The sequence below is a fragment of the Astatotilapia calliptera genome, chromosome 5, assembly GCF_900246225.1.
Source record: "Astatotilapia calliptera chromosome 5, fAstCal1.2, whole genome shotgun sequence".
NCBI lineage: Eukaryota > Metazoa > Chordata > Actinopteri > Cichliformes > Cichlidae > Astatotilapia > Astatotilapia calliptera.
Genome location: NC_039306.1, coordinates 9168609 through 9187148, shown reverse-complemented (window position 1 = coordinate 9187148; position 18540 = coordinate 9168609). Strand labels below are relative to the sequence as shown.

At 39.7% G+C, this 18540-nt stretch overlaps 1 protein-coding gene across 1 annotated transcript in view; it reads left to right on the top strand.

The window, feature by feature from the left end:
* The window catches only part of LOC113022072 (plexin-A2-like), an 87255-nt gene that overhangs the window by 54966 nt on the left and 13749 nt on the right, over nucleotides 1-18540 (top strand). The window contains exons 9-22 of the mRNA XM_026167080.1: nucleotides 1568-1682; nucleotides 2848-3048; nucleotides 3728-3824; nucleotides 4539-4738; nucleotides 6240-6391; nucleotides 7416-7533; nucleotides 8071-8207; nucleotides 8737-8904; nucleotides 10803-10896; nucleotides 12249-12488; nucleotides 13580-13723; nucleotides 14160-14394; nucleotides 15771-15913; nucleotides 17279-17547. Of these exons, the coding sequence (XP_026022865.1) occupies nucleotides 1568-1682; nucleotides 2848-3048; nucleotides 3728-3824; nucleotides 4539-4738; nucleotides 6240-6391; nucleotides 7416-7533; nucleotides 8071-8207; nucleotides 8737-8904; nucleotides 10803-10896; nucleotides 12249-12488; nucleotides 13580-13723; nucleotides 14160-14394; nucleotides 15771-15913; nucleotides 17279-17547 (2313 nt within the window). The remainder of the gene's footprint in view (nucleotides 1-1567; nucleotides 1683-2847; nucleotides 3049-3727; nucleotides 3825-4538; nucleotides 4739-6239; nucleotides 6392-7415; nucleotides 7534-8070; nucleotides 8208-8736; nucleotides 8905-10802; nucleotides 10897-12248; nucleotides 12489-13579; nucleotides 13724-14159; nucleotides 14395-15770; nucleotides 15914-17278; nucleotides 17548-18540) is intronic.

Genomic DNA, 18540 nt, shown 5'->3' with positions numbered 1-18540 from the left:
AAATTTAATTATTTACTTTAAAGAACTTAAACCTACAACGTGTGCTTTTTTTAAAATCTACTTCAAGTGAGTCACACATCATGAGCCAACACATGCTTTTTTTTGAGGTTTTAATTGATGTGCTTAAACATAGGCTTCACTTAACTGAACGTTGAATTACACCCAGCCATGAGTGACAAAAGCTAGCCTCTGTATCCGCTTTGGGAGGAAACATTTGACTGATGGAGTATTTATAGTAAACCCAGAAAATTAGCCCACATGCCACTTATTCACAATGCTCTTTGACTGTGACATAAACGCTGCAATATAACCATATTAAGCCATTAGAAGAAAACAGTTGGAAGCTCATCACATCCGCCCCACCCCAGTACGGCCTCCATTAGCTGCAGGGTGACCCTGTATACTCCTGTGATTAATATTTCAGACCAAACACACTCCTAACCCAGCACCTCTTTCTCCCCCTCTACCTCCGCTACCACCATCACCTCACCACCACATCACCCTCCATAATTAATTATCCAGTGTTTGCAGCACCCTGCCAGTCCAGCTCTATTAATGCGCAACCCCCCGAATTTCATTCTAACACATGCACCCACAAGCACACATTTTTATGTCCATACTGGCCCTGGGCAGCTAATTAATATCAAATTTTAATGAAGCTGCTCTACATTTATTGGCATTTGTAACTCACTATGAGCTGCAGTGTTGGAGCTCTACTAGTGTTTTTATAGTTTTCTCATGGCTGCATCTCATTCAGCAGGACAATTTAGGATTAACAGACTGTGATAATGCATGGATCCTCTTCCTACACTCTGGTAGAACTTAATTAGAGGCAGGAAAGTCAACAACCTCCCCAACAGGAAAAGAGGATAGACCCTAATCAGAATCTTCACAATTGCTTTATTGGTTTATGAACAGCTGTGTATCGTTCATCTCTGCTGTATTAGCACTGCTTCCATGTTTGTTGACCAAAATGTGATTAAATCTCGTTGGATAGATTCCACAACCTTAATCCACAACTGACCGCTTGTTGTAGGTGACTGAATCCAAGCCAGAGCTGTTGCACAATTCTACCCATGAAACATTCGGTTATTTCCATTCTGATTTTGTACACAATCCTGAGAAGATTGGCATACTGTTAACTGCAAACAACATAATAAAATGAAAAGCTGTAGTAGTCAAATTTAGATGTATTAAGGACACTGTGTCCTTGATACTAGTGTACATCATTTTTTATATTCCTAGAATGACTGTTTATGCTTTAACTAACAGTGACATGTGAACGGTTTCTCTCCTACCAATATTTCAAGCTGAAGGTAATGCTTTGTTACGCACAAACAAAAAAAAACAAAACACATTCATGCTGCCTGAGGACATCTTCATAAAAGAGAGTGTCAAGATAAATTCAGCACAATCCTTCATTAGTCTCCCGTCTGCAGTCCTTTACGAAGTCTGAGAAAGGGAACATGCAGATGATGGGCAGGGTTTACAATCTGTGTAAATGCGGTAGTGTTGCATGGCACACTTAGTGAACAGTCTGTCATAATGTGTTCATTTTGTCCTGCAGGTGTCTGTCCTGTGTAAACAGCACTTTTCGCTGTCACTGGTGTAAATACCGCAACCTGTGCACGCACGACCCAAGCAGCTGTTCTTTCCAGGAGGGCAGAGTCAACGCCTCGGAGGTACTTTCATAGAAATACTAGAGCAGATTGAAGTCTTGCTTTCAGGAACACAATTTTTCTGATGATATATGACACTTTTGCCTTAAAGGTAGAAATCCAAGTAAACAAAAACACATTCTCTGCAAAGAATCATTAGGATAAAAACCTTACAGCCACACCAGTGGCCTTGCAAAGCCATACGGGGAGAAGGATGGTTCGATCAGCACCCTAACATGCTCATTTTAGCAAATATCATCTTCCACTTAGTTTTTTTGCATATTAACGGTCAGCACTAAGCACATTAGCAACTAAAGAGAATTTCATTAGTTTTCCAAGTGTTTAGTCATAAACCAAAGTGCTATTCACATTAAAAGCATATAAAAGCTGTAGATGACAGAATTTAAAAAATTGTGAATACTTTTTTTCATAATGAATACTTTGAATCATTTTTTTGTCAAATGTCATGATAATTGGTCTTTCAGGAACTTTAGTATAAATATGTATAAAAATATTTTTGCCAATCCATCCTGGAGGATGTTATATATTTTAGCTGATTAGAGGAAACTGTGTACTACTAGTGATATTAGAAGAAAACTCAGAGGTTTACCAAAGACTGTATTATCCTTACTAATCATGCAGCAGTTTAATGGCAGTTCGTCAATATGTTGTGAAAATATTTCAGCAAAGAGCCACCTGTCCATACAATTCCTAGTAATAATATAGATAATTAAATGCTTAATAGAGTAGAAAACAGGGTTGTACTTGATATGTGAACGTAAACAGGTGAGATTTGAACTCTGGAATAGAGTCTAGCTGATATAGCTGAAGAGGTAGTGAGTTCCTACATATCAATCAACTTTACTGTAGAAAAATGATGCACCATGTGAATGCAAAGTCTATTTGGATTAGTGATTTCTTTGCCCCACTAATCCCTGAGTCATATTACAGATTCATATGGATTATGTCATATTAGGCTACACTCAACAAAACAAACAGATGTGCATGCAAACCAACATAGACTAGTGTACAGAAACTATAATGTGTGTGTTTTAGATACACAGCTCAATCTGTCATAAGGAAGCTAACTTTGAAAATATCATAAATGCTACCTGTTTAATATTGAGGCAGTTGATACGTATTTACTGTAAAAAGTAAAATTGCAGTTCTTCGTATGTTCCTTTCACAGGCATGTCCTCAGCTTCTTAACTCTGGAGAAATTCTCATTCCGGCTGGTGAGGTTCGACCCATTACCCTGAGGGCCCGGAACCTTCCTCAGCCACAGTCGGGCCAGCGGGGCTATGAGTGTGTGGTGAATGTGCAGGGTGTCAGCCACCGTGTCACGGCGCTCCGCTTCAACAGCACCAGTGTGCAGTGCCAGAACAGCTCGGTATGACCTCAAACACTCCCAGCGGGAGTCTCACAGCTGTCAAATGAGGCAGACGGCTTGGATGCTGTGTAGGCAAGGTACATAGGGTATATCAGCATCAGTGAATACCGCCTGAAGTGTCAAGCACACCGAGGCAAAAGTAGAGGAAAGGGAAAGTGATAAGGAATTGTGAAAAGCATGTAAGAGAAAGAAGGGGAGTAACAGGGAAGTAACGAAGGAGAGAAGGGAAAATTGTTGCATGGTTAAAAACGAAATACACCACAACTATACGACTGTATCTCAAAACCGTATCTCAGTTTGAATGGCATAAGTTATGGAGGAGCGCAGGATATTTCTTGCCCAATTTTTTACACAATACAAATCACAGGCTAAATTTCAATGGAAAAGCACACCTTGGCACTCTGTGACAATGTATGAAAAGGCCATTTTTCTTCAGATGTGGATGATCGGCCACCCCAGCCTGGGTTTGCGTCCCTACATGTCAAAGAGTAGAGGAGCAGACAACCATGGCAGAAATGACAGATGGTTAAAAGCATTGTCTCGCTGCTGCCCTTTCATCCCCTCATTTTCCCTACTCTGTCTCTCTCCATCTTTTTTATACTCTGTGCCCTGTCTCCCTTTGAATTCCCCTCTCCCCCCTATTCTGAACACTCTCTTACTTTTGGTTTCTGCTTTTCAGTACATGTACGAGGGTGTGAAGATCAGTGACCTGGCAGTGGACCTCTCCATTGTATGGAACGGCAATTTCATCATTGACAATCCAGAGAAGATTAAAGGTGCCTCTGTCATCTATCACTGCCATACCAGAGAAGTGTAAAACACTCAATCTACAGGGTATAGATGGGTCATAGAAAGCACTTGAAGGCTCCTGAAGGGCCTTGAGAGAAAGTTCACAATAGCAGGGAGTGTTATCAAAGAGCACCCAATCACTTGTACACCTGAAGGGGTGAAGGATGATTTTTCATATTTGCTCAGCTTGGCTCTTACTGCCGCTTTTGGTTTCTTGTCCATCATCCTGCACGGAAAGGTGCTTGTCAGCTGTCATGGTGGGTGGTACATTAAATACATCCCCATTGACCAAAATATATGCATGCCATGAATTTTAACAGGCCTTGCTGTTATTTAAGGAAGTTCATTTACATGGGTATAAATAAAGGTTACTTACTGGAAAGGATGTAAAAGGCAAACTTCAAAGACGGGTTTATTGGATTACTCATGATCTTTTTCTTAATCCTTGAAATAGGCCATGTGCATAAACATGCCTTATTAAATTATTTTTATTGAATACACATGATGACTTTGCAGTTATTTGTGGCGATGACAGTGAAAAGCAACTGTTTGAGTTTGTGTTCTCTTTTGTTATTTCATAAAATTTTTTAGTTTACCAAATTGCACTCCCTGCTGGTCTAAATTTTGGTGCGTGTACAGTATATTTTATAGGTTTTCATATATTACAGTATTGTTACACTGTTGTCTCTGTTATCCTACAGTGCATCTCTACAAATGCAGTGCCCTACGGGACAGCTGTGGCATGTGTCTGCGGGCAGAGAGGAAGTTCCAGTGTGGCTGGTGTAGCGGTGAGGGCCGGTGCACCATGAAGCAGCACTGTCCTCCCATTTCCCCTTACGCTAGCCGCTGGCTGGATCTTTCTGCCAGGAATGTCAAATGCACCAACCCACGCATTACGGAGGTCTGTGGCTCATTAGTGCACTTGGGTTGTCTGTTGCTGAGTCATCCTATTGAGCCATCAAGTTTAAGCATATGGTGAATTCAAATAATGCAAACACAGCTAAGTAGTTAATTAAGTGGTTAGCTAAGAAGGACGTTAGTTTAGAAGTGGTTTCTGGGACCTGGGTACAAATTTGTAGTAGTTGTGTGCTAAGATCCAGCAATTTATAAGTAAATGTTCTATTTAATTTCTTTTTAAAATTCAAAGGAAAGAGAGAAAATAACTCATTGCATTAAAATAACTCCATCACTATCATGTTTGAAAACATGTCTGTCAGAGAAACTGAGTTGAACCAGGTTATTATAGTGGATAAAATACCTGATTTTGCTTCTATTTGCCATTACAGCAAGCGAGACATAGAGAAACAGGTTGATAGACCTTAGAGCGACAAAAAAAGTCTAACTCTGTTCGAAGATTTTGAGAAGTTACTTTCCGAAATCACATCTTTTATCTGTACATAATACTATCCGAAAACCACATGCCAGACATCTTTTTAACAAATACAAGTAGTTCATACTGTACATATCAATAAATAACTCTAATTTTCTCTGTGGCCAACTTCCAGTTTTTCTTCCAAGTGCTTGTTTACCTGAGCCTATCTTACATTTTGTTCCACACCAGCTGAATACCCTAAGTGCTTGACAGCTAAACGTATTCAGTCTGTTTAGAAAGTGATGATGGATCTTTTATGTCACAAACTCCTGTTCATTCTCTTGAATGAGGCGCAGTGGGTCAGGCACAGAGATGCAAGGCTCTTCCACTTCAAAGAGCCGGGAGCCTTTGATGTTCCTGTCACATTATTGGGGTTTTTGAAGGAGCTGCAGCCGAATGAATCAACTACTGAGCGCTGCTTGGGAGTGGAGGGAGTGTTGCTCCGGCATTGCTCCTGTTCTGTTCTGTAGGTCCAAAGGTTTCCTGCTGGGATGGTTAACTTGACACTGGAAAGGGCTGTGAATAGGTTTTCTCAAGGCTTTGTTATTCACTGCATTATTCATTAAAGTTTGCTTGGAATTATGGTGGATTTCAAGGTTTTCTGAAGAGACCCAGTTGCTATGAAAGCTGAGCATTTCACACACAGACTTATGGTATATTTACTTAATATTTGCTTCCCAAGAATAAAGAAAGGCTACACAGATCCAGTTTTAAGTTTTTAAAGTGTGATTCTACTATTCCACATATTATAGGACAATATTTCTTGATCAAAATAGTCAAAAGCCTATATTTTAAGGCAGTGCTCAAAGCCAAATTTTTAGTAAGAACTTAAAGTGTTTGCATTTTATGATAATTGAAATTCTTTTGGGTTTGGCCAAGTTTAACTCTCTTTTATAGCATCTTTTTTTCCAGTATGGAAGTGCACATTATTTATGTGGAAAAAAATATACAAGAATTATTCAAAAAATATGTACAAGAATAAAGCTTTATAATATTTATTTAATTTATTTAATTCCTCTCTTCTATGTAGGTCAACCCAGTTGCTGGACCTTTGGAAGGGGGCACCCTGGTGACAATCCAGGGCTTGAACCTTGGTCTATCCTTCTCTGAGCTGGTTGGTAACGTGGAAGTGGCAGGAGTGCAGTGCACACCACAGGAGGAGGGATACATCACTGCAGAACAGTAAGAGAAACTCCTCCCCTCCAGTACTAATAAATAGTACTGATATAGTACTATTAAATAAATGCGTGCACTCTCCCTATCTCCTTCTTTCTACATATTTTTTTCCCCATAAAGACACTAGCACATTCTGAATAAGCTGGATACTCTGTGATGCCTCATCAGGTTGTAGGATTGTGCATGGTTCTTTGTATTGCTCTGGTGCAGTCAGAGCCAAAGGAAGAGACAGTCTTTGTGTCATTGTCGTTATAAGGCTGTCGGCACAGCTGTAATTGAAATGCGTTGCATGTCGCTGACTGGAGGGACAATCTGTTAGCCATGTGTTTCTCTCACAGCCATGTAATGCAATTGGGCTCAGGCTGCAGGGACTTTATTTATATCCTTCTAAAGAAGGGGGGGTAAAAAAAAAAAGGGAAAAAAAACATGCCAGCAGAAAATTGGAAAACTCACGTGATGTATGAATAGAAGGGCTGGGCAGGGACGATTCATTGGGTGCTCTTATTGTATCGCAGGACAAGTTTCTTGTGCAGAGCTGTGCATTTGGCAGGGCCATTCATTTGGCACAAACAGTGCTTTAAAACATGGCATTACAGCTGTTACTACCATTAATTTCAGCGTGGGGTCAGTTGCTATAATGACTTATTCATGGCGTACTTTATCTTATTGACCTGACAGGCAATACTGATTTATTGAAGAATCCACTATGTTGTCATGGTAACCGGAGGTAATGGTGGGTGGCAATCGTGCTGGAGATGGGGAGGGGTGTAGTTTATCATTTGAGTTATACTGCTGTTATAGGTTTCCCATTCAGAAGAAAGATGGGCTTCTGTATTGACCCACAACTTCCATGAAAGTCTACCTCAATCACACCGGCCATCTTCCGGCAGTGCACTTCATAACAAATGTGATGCAGTGCAGTGATTCTTCTGTGTGTATGCCTGGATGCTGCTATTACTATTATGCATGATGCCTGTGTTTTTGTGCACCCACATACATATTTTGTTTTTTTACTTTTTTGTCTTGAAAGGATTGTGTGTGAGATGGCTGCAGCTCCTGAAGGAAGTACTCCAGGTCCAGTTATGCTGTGTGTTGGCGAATGTAGACCAGAGCTACGAGCACAGTCTTCCCAGCTCTACTCCTTTGTGGTAACTCTGACACTGAAACACGTGTAACTTGTCCACTTTTTCCAAAATAAACGCGAAGTGTTTGTATGATTGTAGGTAAAAGCTAACCAGTTCGATCGGTTCAGGCAACTGCAATCATCAACTGGCAAGGAAGAGAATAAGACTCTCAATGCATTTTAAGTGCAGCACAGACTGTGCACAAGACAGTTTAAAAAATAATTAGGAATGACTTTTCAACTGTGGTATTTTTGTTAGTGGCTGATGAAAACAATGTTCTGGTTTATTGCACCTTATCCCAAAGAGGGCTCTGTTTCTGAGCATGTGGTGTAGTATTACTCGTTTTTAAAATAATTATAGCCTTGATACTCAATAAATTATTAGACCTTGGTCTACCGTTTATAACAATTTTGCTCTTAACTTTTTAGTTCTACAGAGACTTACTGAGCCAAGGCTGGAAGAACAGGGTTTATCAGAATCACACAGTTAATAAGACATATTGTATTCTGCGTTGGCACGTATGCTAAATGAAACATGAATGATTTTCTTTTTCTTCCAAAGACCCCTGCAATGTTGGCACTGACTCCAGGCCGAGGACCTGAATCTGGGGGCACCAAGGTCACTGTAGTCGGGGAGAATCTAGGAGCTGGCAGTACCGTTAATGTGTACTTTGGTAATCAGACATGTGAGCTATACAGGTGAGTAATATAACCCCTTGACATCATCTTAATCTCACATTAAAAATGATTCCTGACTCACAAGCACTAAATTTAGATTGCCTCTGCACAATATTAAAGATTTAGCCTTCACTAATATCAATTAAAAACTGTATGAGGTCACTCTTTTAAAAAAGCACACCTTTGATACAATTATGTGTCTGTGCGTTAAATTAAAAGTCTTTGATAATTAGTGAGGAGATGATGAAACTCACTGTAGTAAGTTTTGTTCTCTGTGTATTTATAGATATCTATTTAAAGTTCAAAATGCCTCACATTGTAGCAGTCAGGTGGGTGAGGCAAGGAAGCCATTAATTTGAGCACCCTCTAATTACAGTGTTCCATCCCTAATGTGTCTGTAACGAGGAAGAGATGGGACAGACTATAATGAATCCTCTCCTCTCACCGTAATGCGCATGGCTCATAGTGACGTGAAGTCTGCCACTGCAGCACTGAGTGGGCAGTCACAATCAAAGGCATGAATAAATCTCTCTTTTGGTAATCTCACCAGGAGGACCAAGTCAGAGATTGTGTGCTTCTCTGCTCCATCGGTGACTGGAGCGGGGCCAGTGCAAGTCAGTTTGAGTGTTGACCGCGCCAAGGTTCCTGGAAGTCTGACCTTTGAGTACATAGAAGACCCCACAGTACAGCGCATTGAGCCCCTGTGGAGCATTACCAGGTAACATAAAAAAATTAAGTACTGAATAAACGCTGTTACTAGCCTAATCATAGGAACGTGTGACAATTAAAAAAGTGCAAATGATCTCATCTTGCAAGTGACAGTTTTCATGTTGCAAAATGTGTTGCAGATGATGCATGTGTGAAAGAGGACTTCATGCACTTCATGTTTAACTGTTTTCTGTCATAAATATCCAATACTTCATTTAGATTAAATCAACACCCACACACAAGTTGTGAATCTATGTGTAAAGTCAGTGGCACAGAAAAACTTGTACTATGTGTGATTCACTTTTCTCAAAAAATGGGTACAATTCCCATAAAGTTTCCTTTTTACGAAGGCTATAATGTTCAGTTTTTATTGATGCTGTCACAGAGGTGTTAATTTAATTATATGGACCGTGGTAACAGTAATAGTTTTGTGCTGGTTAGCCATTTCAAATGTTCTGGCCCACTCATGCACGTAACCTGAAAGGATAAAAAATAAAAACACTTCTCAACATAAAGAAGTCCAAGACAACAACACAATATTATGAAATACAGATGTTGTTCCAGGACTGCACTGCACAGATAAGCTTCAGTGTTCATTGACTAAAGCCCAATCCCTCTTGGCCCATCACTTGGCCCTAGTCCTCCCATTTCTTTTGGCAATGGAGGAGTAGTGGTCCTTTAGTCCTCTAACCAGGGCGTAGAGGACAATTTAGACAGCTAGAGAACAGCTACCCTTTTAATACCCAAAGAAACAGGGCACCCTACATTATTTGTTAAAACTAATCATTTCTGACCAAAGTAATGTGGCATTGGCTTTCTTTGTCAAGAAGCAGGTAATTTAGGTGTTAAGCTCCATTTACTCCTATATATTGAGAATTATCTCACAAACAACTCCTCCGTGAATTGAAGCCAGTTTCGGTACAATGGGATTAATAATACAGCTCTTCATAGAAAGTCTCTTAGGAAATCTGAGAGTTTGGCAATACTGTCAGGGTTGCAGAGATATTATCAAGTCACTGGCCACAACATTGTTATCTATATAAACAATCATAGTCAAAAAAAACCCCCAAACAAACCATCTTTGACTCAAATATTCACGATTCTACATGAATGAGTTCTATGCAGTTAATATTACAATAATGAACCTGCTACGTGAACATTTGTATCGCAGTTGAAGGGTGCACTACCTGGACTCTGCTAAATAAAAGATGGCACTTAATTTGAGTTAGGGTGGGATTACTCGGCACTACGTCCCTGCAGATTAGACTTCAGAGAGACACCCTGGCCCTCAGCCTAGTGACAGGAGGAGCTTTGTGGAGCTGCAATCAAGAGCCCTCATCATGAATCTGCATTCCCACTATGAGGCACTACAAGCTTAGGTAGCCTTTGAAGTGTGAGAAGAGAAGGATTGGCACTCTGTCAGGCTGACTTGACCGACCAGTTTTTTTAAGCATTTTTCCACCTCTCCTGTATTTTGACCTCTTTGTCTCACTTTTCCGACTTTCTACTTCCACATTTTTCTAAGCTCGCACTGCAGTTCAGGTTATTCAGAGATTACAGCGTGTTGTTTATTTTAATCACATCTAGCGCAGATATGTAAACAAGCAGCACCTGTATTCGTGCTATGCCAGTCTCGCAGTTATGGATGAATATAAAATAGCAGCCAGCTGGTTCTCCGTTTGATCTGTCCAATAACAAAGCCTGAGCTACCATCCCAGCTATTCCTCCTCAAGCCTGCATTAATGCAGGTTTTCTGGGAAATGTTTAAAAACACAGATGTCTCTGTGGTTATCATTCTAATTTAAATCATGATGAAAAAGCAGCAGCATTTCAGCAGGTTGCTTTGAGAGCATTGTGCACGTATGTGCTTGTTTGAACAATAAATATGTATTTCTTTCCTCTAAACAGTGGACACACCACTCTGACCGTGACTGGCACCAATCTGGATGTAGTTCAGGAACCACGCGTCAGAGTCAAATATGCTGGGCATGAATCTGTCAATGTGAGTGTAAAAACTGCTGATTTATAGTTATATTTAGTTTTTAAAAAGCATACGTCAATAAATTTACTCTAAATCTGTGATTTGTTATGATTGTATTTAGACAGATTCAGTGCTGTGGTATAATCATTTTTATAATGTGATTGAAGAGGAAGAGGTTTGGGGAGGAAAAAAGAAGTGAGAACAGGTTTACATAAAGGATCATTCCAAAAGAAGATTTAAAAAATGATATGGATGAACAACTCACTTTTGGAGGTGATTTATGGAGCTAATTCTGCTCGCCTGAACTGCTCAGGCAGGTCGCTCAAAGTGATTGATTGTTATAAAGTGTTGGGACCCTGTTGGCAAAAGACCAGGGTCCTTTGGGAGCAAGTTTTCCACTTCTTACTAGTCATGGATTTGCTTTAGGACTGCACCCTGGCAGAAAAGATAACTATTGCAGAGATGCCAGAGAGAGAATGATGGCATTATTTGCTTGCACGAATGTAAGAGAAAACAAGGACCTTCAGTTTTTGTGTTTGATAAATTAGGGTGTTTTTATGTGGAACATGTTGTATGTGAGAAGTTTGCCCAGAGCCAATTAAATGATGTGTTAACGATGCCAGCCCAAATTTTCAGCCAGTCAATTAAAGCTGCATGTTCGACAGTGTTACTGGCAAAGCTGAGATCTGAAGGGATTAAAGTTGAACTTTAACCCGAAACGGCTGCTAGAAAAGGGTCACTGGTGAATTTAATGAGGGCAGCATCTTTATCACACATATCTCGAAAACATAACTGGAATTACTTGAAAATGTTAAGAATCACAAAAGCATTTAATTTACTTCAAATAGCTTTCTGTGCAAAACTAGATCTGACTAAAGCTAACTAGAAACTGGTGTCAAGCTGGTGAAATTTAAAGGGACAGCTCATTTTTAAAGGAGACTTTGAAGAAGTATAGGGGCGAAAAAGCCCACAGAATTTCACTCTCGTAATCGAGTGATTGGCTTAATATGAAACAGATTCTAGTAGATATTATTCTGTTAATATGCAAGTTGAATAGGATTTTAAAGGGTCTAACATCTGGATGTTCGAAATAACAGGATAGTTATTAGTAGTATAACATTTGGGCACGAAGTGAGACATCTGTTCAGATCTATTTAGCAAAAATGGTTCCTACATATATAAAAACTACAAGTGGTGCTTCATTAATTGCTGTACTTAATTTTCCTTTGAGGTTAAATGAATAATTACTGGAAGATATAAAACTTGTATATCATAATACGTACAGTCTGGCTGCTGTAATATTTCACTCACTACATTGTCAGGTTGTGGATAATGTGGTGTAACTTAAAAAACCTGATCTGATTCTTCTCCAGGTGTGCAAAGTTCTGAACACAACCACCATCAGCTGCTTCGCTCCATCTCTGAAGGTGGAGTACACCACAGACCATGAGACAGTGAAACATGTGGATGAGTTTGGATTTGTCTTCAACAATGTCCAAGCTCTGCTCACCTATAACAACACAAGCTTTGTCTACTACCCCAACCCTTACCTGGAGCCCCTCAGCCTTTCGGGTGTTTTGGAGCAGAAACCTGGAGCTCCCATCATACTCAAAGTAAGTTGATGGAGAGCTTCCCAGAAATGAGTCTAGTTTCAGTTCCCATTTCAGAGTAAGGCAAAACCTTAAAAACACTAAGTGGCTTTCATAACAGCATTTGTTTTATCTTCAGTACACATAACCTAATGTAATTCTATCCTTATGCTCAGTGCTATAAATAGTCTGTTGCTTGATTCAGTGATCAAAAAAATCTTATCCCATTTGATCAGATTTTATTTCTTCCACACACATCAACCCCTCTGTTTCCCCATTAATTTTTATGCCTTTTTAATAAATATTTCAGACCACGGTGGACATAACTGCTGACTTTTTCTGTCTGATGTTCTTCTCCCTGTGAACTCAAATGCTTCCTGTCAAAGAACGGACAACACTTCTTTTGTACTTTTTAAAATAATTTTTTTCTGCCTTACTTTTCTTCCCTTTACTTTCATGTGCCACTGCAAGGAAGTTAAATCTTTAGCTACGTTTGCCAAGAGAGAACAGCATGGCATATTGGTTTGTGTCTTGAAGTAATCTGCCTTTGTTAGCTAAAATAATTTAGCAGCTTTCTTGCAAAAAAAAATAAAAAATAGACTCTGTGGCAGTCCGCAGTGCAGTACAGAAACTGACAGAAAGCCTTCTTCGCAAGACAAAAGCCAAGGCAAAGGGATGTGATCAGTGCTGTTTGTTTTGTCTCTCAGCAAGAATATGCAAAAACTACCCAAGCTGAATTTCATAAAACTTGGTGGAAAGGTGCAGAATGGGGACCAGAAAAACCAATTAACTTTTGGTTCTTTGCAAACTTGCAAAGTAGCGCCTAGGCCCTGGCAGGTGATGTGCTCTGTGAATGCCCTTATAGCTGTTTACACTAACTCCACTGATGCATAAACATTGAATGATGCTAAAGCATACTATTTTTCTGGTGAACAGTTGCTTGTCTGGTCAAATAGTTCATGCACAGAATCATGTTTTTAATTGGATCTCTTAGATCAAACAAATATTGTTTTTTTAAGATTCTCAGTACAGAGTTCAGGTTTAATGTTTGAGCTGTTTGGTCTTAAAATGTGAAATGTGCTTGATATATTTAAATTTTATATTATATGTTGCAGGGACGTAACCTGGTGCCATCTGCATCTGGTGGAGCTAGGCTCAACTACACGGTGCTGATCGGGGATACACCTTGTTCTCTTACTGTGTCGGACACTCAGTTACTCTGTGAGCCACCAAACCTCACCGGGCAACACAAAGTCCTGGTCAGTTTCAACTCTGTGCCTATCCGGCAATTCTCTGTCTGTCTGTCCATCTGTTTCCCTGTCTGCATGAATGTGGGTCACTCTCTGCAGGTCAGTGCTTGTCTGTATTTGTGGGTCATTGACAGGCTTTCACTTAGTTGTTGGCTTTCTGTCATTGTTTGTCACTCATGGTCTAGTAGGTTCCAAAGTAGCGAACATTGCCTTCTACAATTATTGACATGCACTCTTGCAAGTATTGACAGTAGAGCTATTAAAAGAAAAGTAAGTGTGTGTGCCTGGATATTAGTTTATTCAAAGGCAACTATACAGGCAAATCTTTAACATTTGATGTGATCATTTTATTTATTTATTTTTTGGCTTTGCCTTTTTTTGAACATATTTTAAAGATTTTATTGAAAATCTTTAAATCTTTCAATTTTATCGTGCAATTATTCAGGTTCAAGTCGGCGGACTCCACATCTCTCCAGGAGAGGTTCACATCCGATCCGACAGCCTGCTCACCCTTCCTGCTATCCTCAGTATCACAGCTGGAGGAGGGCTGCTCCTCATCATCGTTGTAATAGTTCTGCTGGCCTACAGGCGGAAGTCACATGAGAATGACCTCACTTTGAAGCGCCTGCAGATGCAGATGGACAATCTGGAATCCAGAGTGGCTCTGGAGTGCAAAGAGGGTCAGTACGAACTAAAAGATAAAAATATCTTAAATCCGCTCAATCATATTCCCAAATTAACATGAAATGTATAATTGCATTATATTCTTTTAAAAGCTTATGTCAGAATTATGTGTACAAAATGATTTACAGTGCTGTGAAAAAGCATTTGCCCGCTTCCTGATTTCTTATTTTATTGCATATTTGTCACACATGTTTCAGATCACATGAGAGCTCAGATAACCTGAGATGTGAAAAACGTAATCCTCCCTCTTTGTTAAATCGTGAATTAGCTGTGATTAACCACATTTTGTGAAAAGCTGACTTCAATTTTACTAGCTACACTCAGCCTTGACAGGACTCTTTCTGACAAATTGAATGTGCTAAAAGATCACAAAAAGAAACACATCATGCCACAATCGAAAGAAAAATGAGAAACAGAGTCACTGACATCAGTCTAAAAAGGGTTACAAAAGCATTTCTAAGGCTTTGGGGCTCAACTGAACCAGAGTGAGAACATGGAAGAGCGCATTGATGACTTGTCCAAGAGGTCACAAAAGAACCCAGACAGCATGTAAAGACCTGCAGGCCTCTCTTGCCTCAGTTGAGGTCATTGATTAATGATTCAAAAATAAGAAAGAGACTGAGCAAAAATGGCATTCATAGGAGACCTCCAAGTTGAAAACCACTGACAACCAAAAAGAACAAAGACATATCTGCCAGAAAACATCCGGATGATCTCCAAAACTTTTAGGAAAATATTCTGTGGATAACTTTTTGCCCTTAAAAATGACTCATTTGAAAACTGCATTTTGTATTAACTCGGATCATCTTAGGCTAACAATAAAGCTTGTCTGATCTGAAACATGTAAATACGACAAATATGCATATAAAACAATATCCCATCTGCCCCCCGTCATATTTCTTTTCAAGATTTTCTTATTTAATCACTAGTGTACATATATTTATATTTATAGATACATATATATTTAGTCATCTTTTCTCTTTTACCACGTCTCTCTAATATTTTGCTCTTTACTATTTTTCTATTTATTTTTTTATTTTATTATATTTTATTATATTTTCTTCTACTGTACCATGCTGCTGAGTGACTGCTGCTTGTCAAACACATTTCATTGCAATGTTGACCCTGTGCTAACTTGCATATGACAAATAAAACTGAAAACTGAAACCTGAAAACCCCAAAAAACTAGGCATATGCTTTTTCACAGCACTATATAAGGTGGCTTAATTAAAAGATGAGCAAAATTATAGTTAATATTCAAGCTATAGATATCAAATTTCAAAGATGCAAATGTAAAAGTTTTTTATTTGGAATTACTGTCTTACACTACTAAAATGTTGGGCAAAACATTTTATACATGTGTCATGTGCAGCCTTTGCAGAACTACAGACTGACATCAATGAATTAACCAGTGATCTGGACAGAGCCGGCATTCCCTACTTGGATTATCGCACTTATGCCATGAGAGTTCTCTTCCCCGGTATAGATGATCATCCTGTCCTCAGAGAACTGGAGGTGAGGAACCTTTGAAGAAGAGGCTGCAACACTTGAATGCAGTGTCAACCATTTTTCTGACGTCTTGACCTTAAAGCTTCAGTATACTCCAAAAATAATTGCTACTGGCTTTTTGGCCAAAGCTGTCAAACTGTCTGTGAGAATATTCACATCAGTTTGAGGTCAAAAAGTTTTGGACCGCTGCCCATAAAAAGCAAAAGAATATACCTGATTAAAATTTGACTGCACTCTATTTCAAGGTCACTTCCAGTGCTCCTGCTATTTTCACATCCCTGACCGGTAGAGCTGTTCAGACCACTTGAACTTGCACATTTGTAATGCCTGCTGAATCTGCTCCACTGTGTCAAAACACCAACCATGCAACTTGATTTCCATTTTCGGGAAGAGAATGGGAAGCAGTTTGAGTGGAGACTGTGGCTTTACAATTGACTGGTGCCACTCCTAACCTGGGGCGCCTTCTTCTAGCTTGGGCACTGTGGAGACCAAACTCACCACCAGTAATTATCCTTGACATAAAGGTTGAGTCAGTTTTGCAGAGAAGTAGATTTTTGCTTTCGAGTTCGAGGTCCCTGCACATAAGTGGGCAGAAAGGGACTTCAAGGAGGAAATCTACTGTAAAACAGCTGCAAAGCTGTCAATGGTGCAGACCTTCACAAGAAGTGTCCTTATAGCCAAATTTTATTAATGTTTTTAATTTGAGTTTTTGACTGCAGCTCATACTGGGAATTTTTTGCTTCCATTAATCTCTGAGCCTTCTACTGGGTTTGAAGTCATTTCTGTTTCTTAAAATGCATTTGAAAGAAGTGTTTTCATTATTGTCTCAAAGGATAGGCAAATTATTTAATTTTTGAGGCATTCTCTATTCAGTTTTTAAGAAAATCTGGAGAAAAAAAAGTATTTGGCTTTTAATTTTTTTGTGTAAAAAAAAAAAAAAGAAGAAGAAGAAGCTTGGAATGTAAAGGTCAAGGCTGATGTTACCAATTAAAGATAGTTTAATCAAGATATTATTAGGGTACAAATTATAGCACTTCTTAAGAACCAATTAACTCTTTAGAAATCCTCTGATTGCACTTGACACATAACAAAGGTTCTTTATTTAGTGCAAAAAAGGTTTTTATTATTTTTTTATATATTCCTTTAAATCTACACTTTTAAGGGTGGGGCAGTTCTCTACACATTTGCATAACCTTCACTCACTTCTAGGCAAAGGCTTTAGCAACACCAGTAATTCTGGTTTGTACCGACCCTTTGAAGGGGAGAATTTCTACTCTGGTCTGTATTTCTGTTATAACTCATCCATGAGTGTGTACCATCTAATGAGCGCACTCACCTTTCTGTGTGTGCAAAAATGCATGATGCGTGCAGGTGCCAGGGAGCGGACAGGCGAATGTGGAGAAAGCCTTGAAGCAATTTGCTCAGCTGGTGAATAATAAGGTTTTCCTGCTGACATTCATACGCACACTGGAGCTGCAGCGCTCCTTCTCCATGCGTGACCGCGGCTACGTTGCCTCGCTCATCATGACCGCTCTGCAGGGACGGCTGGAGTACGCCACAGACATCCTGAAACATCTGCTCTCAGATCTTATAGAACGCAATCTGGAGAGCAAGAACCACCCCAAACTACTCCTCCGCAGGTAAGCAGAATCATTCACAGTGCTAAAACCCAATTAACAAAAAGCTGTGTAACATACAGAGTTATTTTTTGTCAGCTGAAAACTTTCATTTCCAGTTCTTTGGTAAAATGTAAGACGCATAAATTTAAGGTAAAACTGCAGGACAGAACAGAACATGAATTCATTTATTTAAATTGATATCAGAGAGAGTGGTCCTACTGAGCCACAGTCCTGTGGCTTTTGTGGACAAAGCAGAATTTAGATCTCTAATCAGATCTCAGCTGTGCTTGCAGAAAAGAAGAAATCAGTTGTTCTCCAAAATGTTTAAAGAAAGTCCCTAAAAGCTAGACATGCAAGAAAGTCAGAAATTTGAAAAGCCCATTACATTTCGGTTGGGAGGTCATGTCGGGTACATCATTCAGTTTCGCAACACTGGACTCCCTTTTTTCTCTGTGGTGAGAGGATTAAAACTAGAGATTTTTTCGGTCACAAACCCGACCAATTCTGATCAATGCTGCTTATCTTTTGGCATAGATAATTCCTTTGTGCATTGTTCTTTCCGGCCCAGTTGCTGCACTTCTGATGGTTGAATAACTAGGCCAGTAACGGGAAGCCCACCTTTGTACAGCTTTGTTTTGTGCAGCAGTGTGAAACATCCGCTATGAGTCTGAGAAACAGGATGCCTGAGCAGACAGGTGAAAGACAGGAGTGTTAAAAGTGATAGAGAGTGGGAGGGACTGGCAGAGGAGGAGAACCTAATGGGGAAGAGTGAGTGCAGCGGCAGCAGAGTTGTTGTCAGTCTGACTTATCTTCTGTGTGCCACTCATGAAACATTCAGCTGTAGCTCACATTTCTTTCCCCATCACCTCTCCTCTTCCTCCTCTCGCCTCTCTCCCTTTTTCCTCCACCTCTGGTTATCTGCCGATTGTTTTCCCAGTGCTGAGACCGGCCTACTGAATGTTTCATGAGGTCTTAAAAAAGGGGTGGGGGGTGGGGGGGTTGCTCTCACAATCT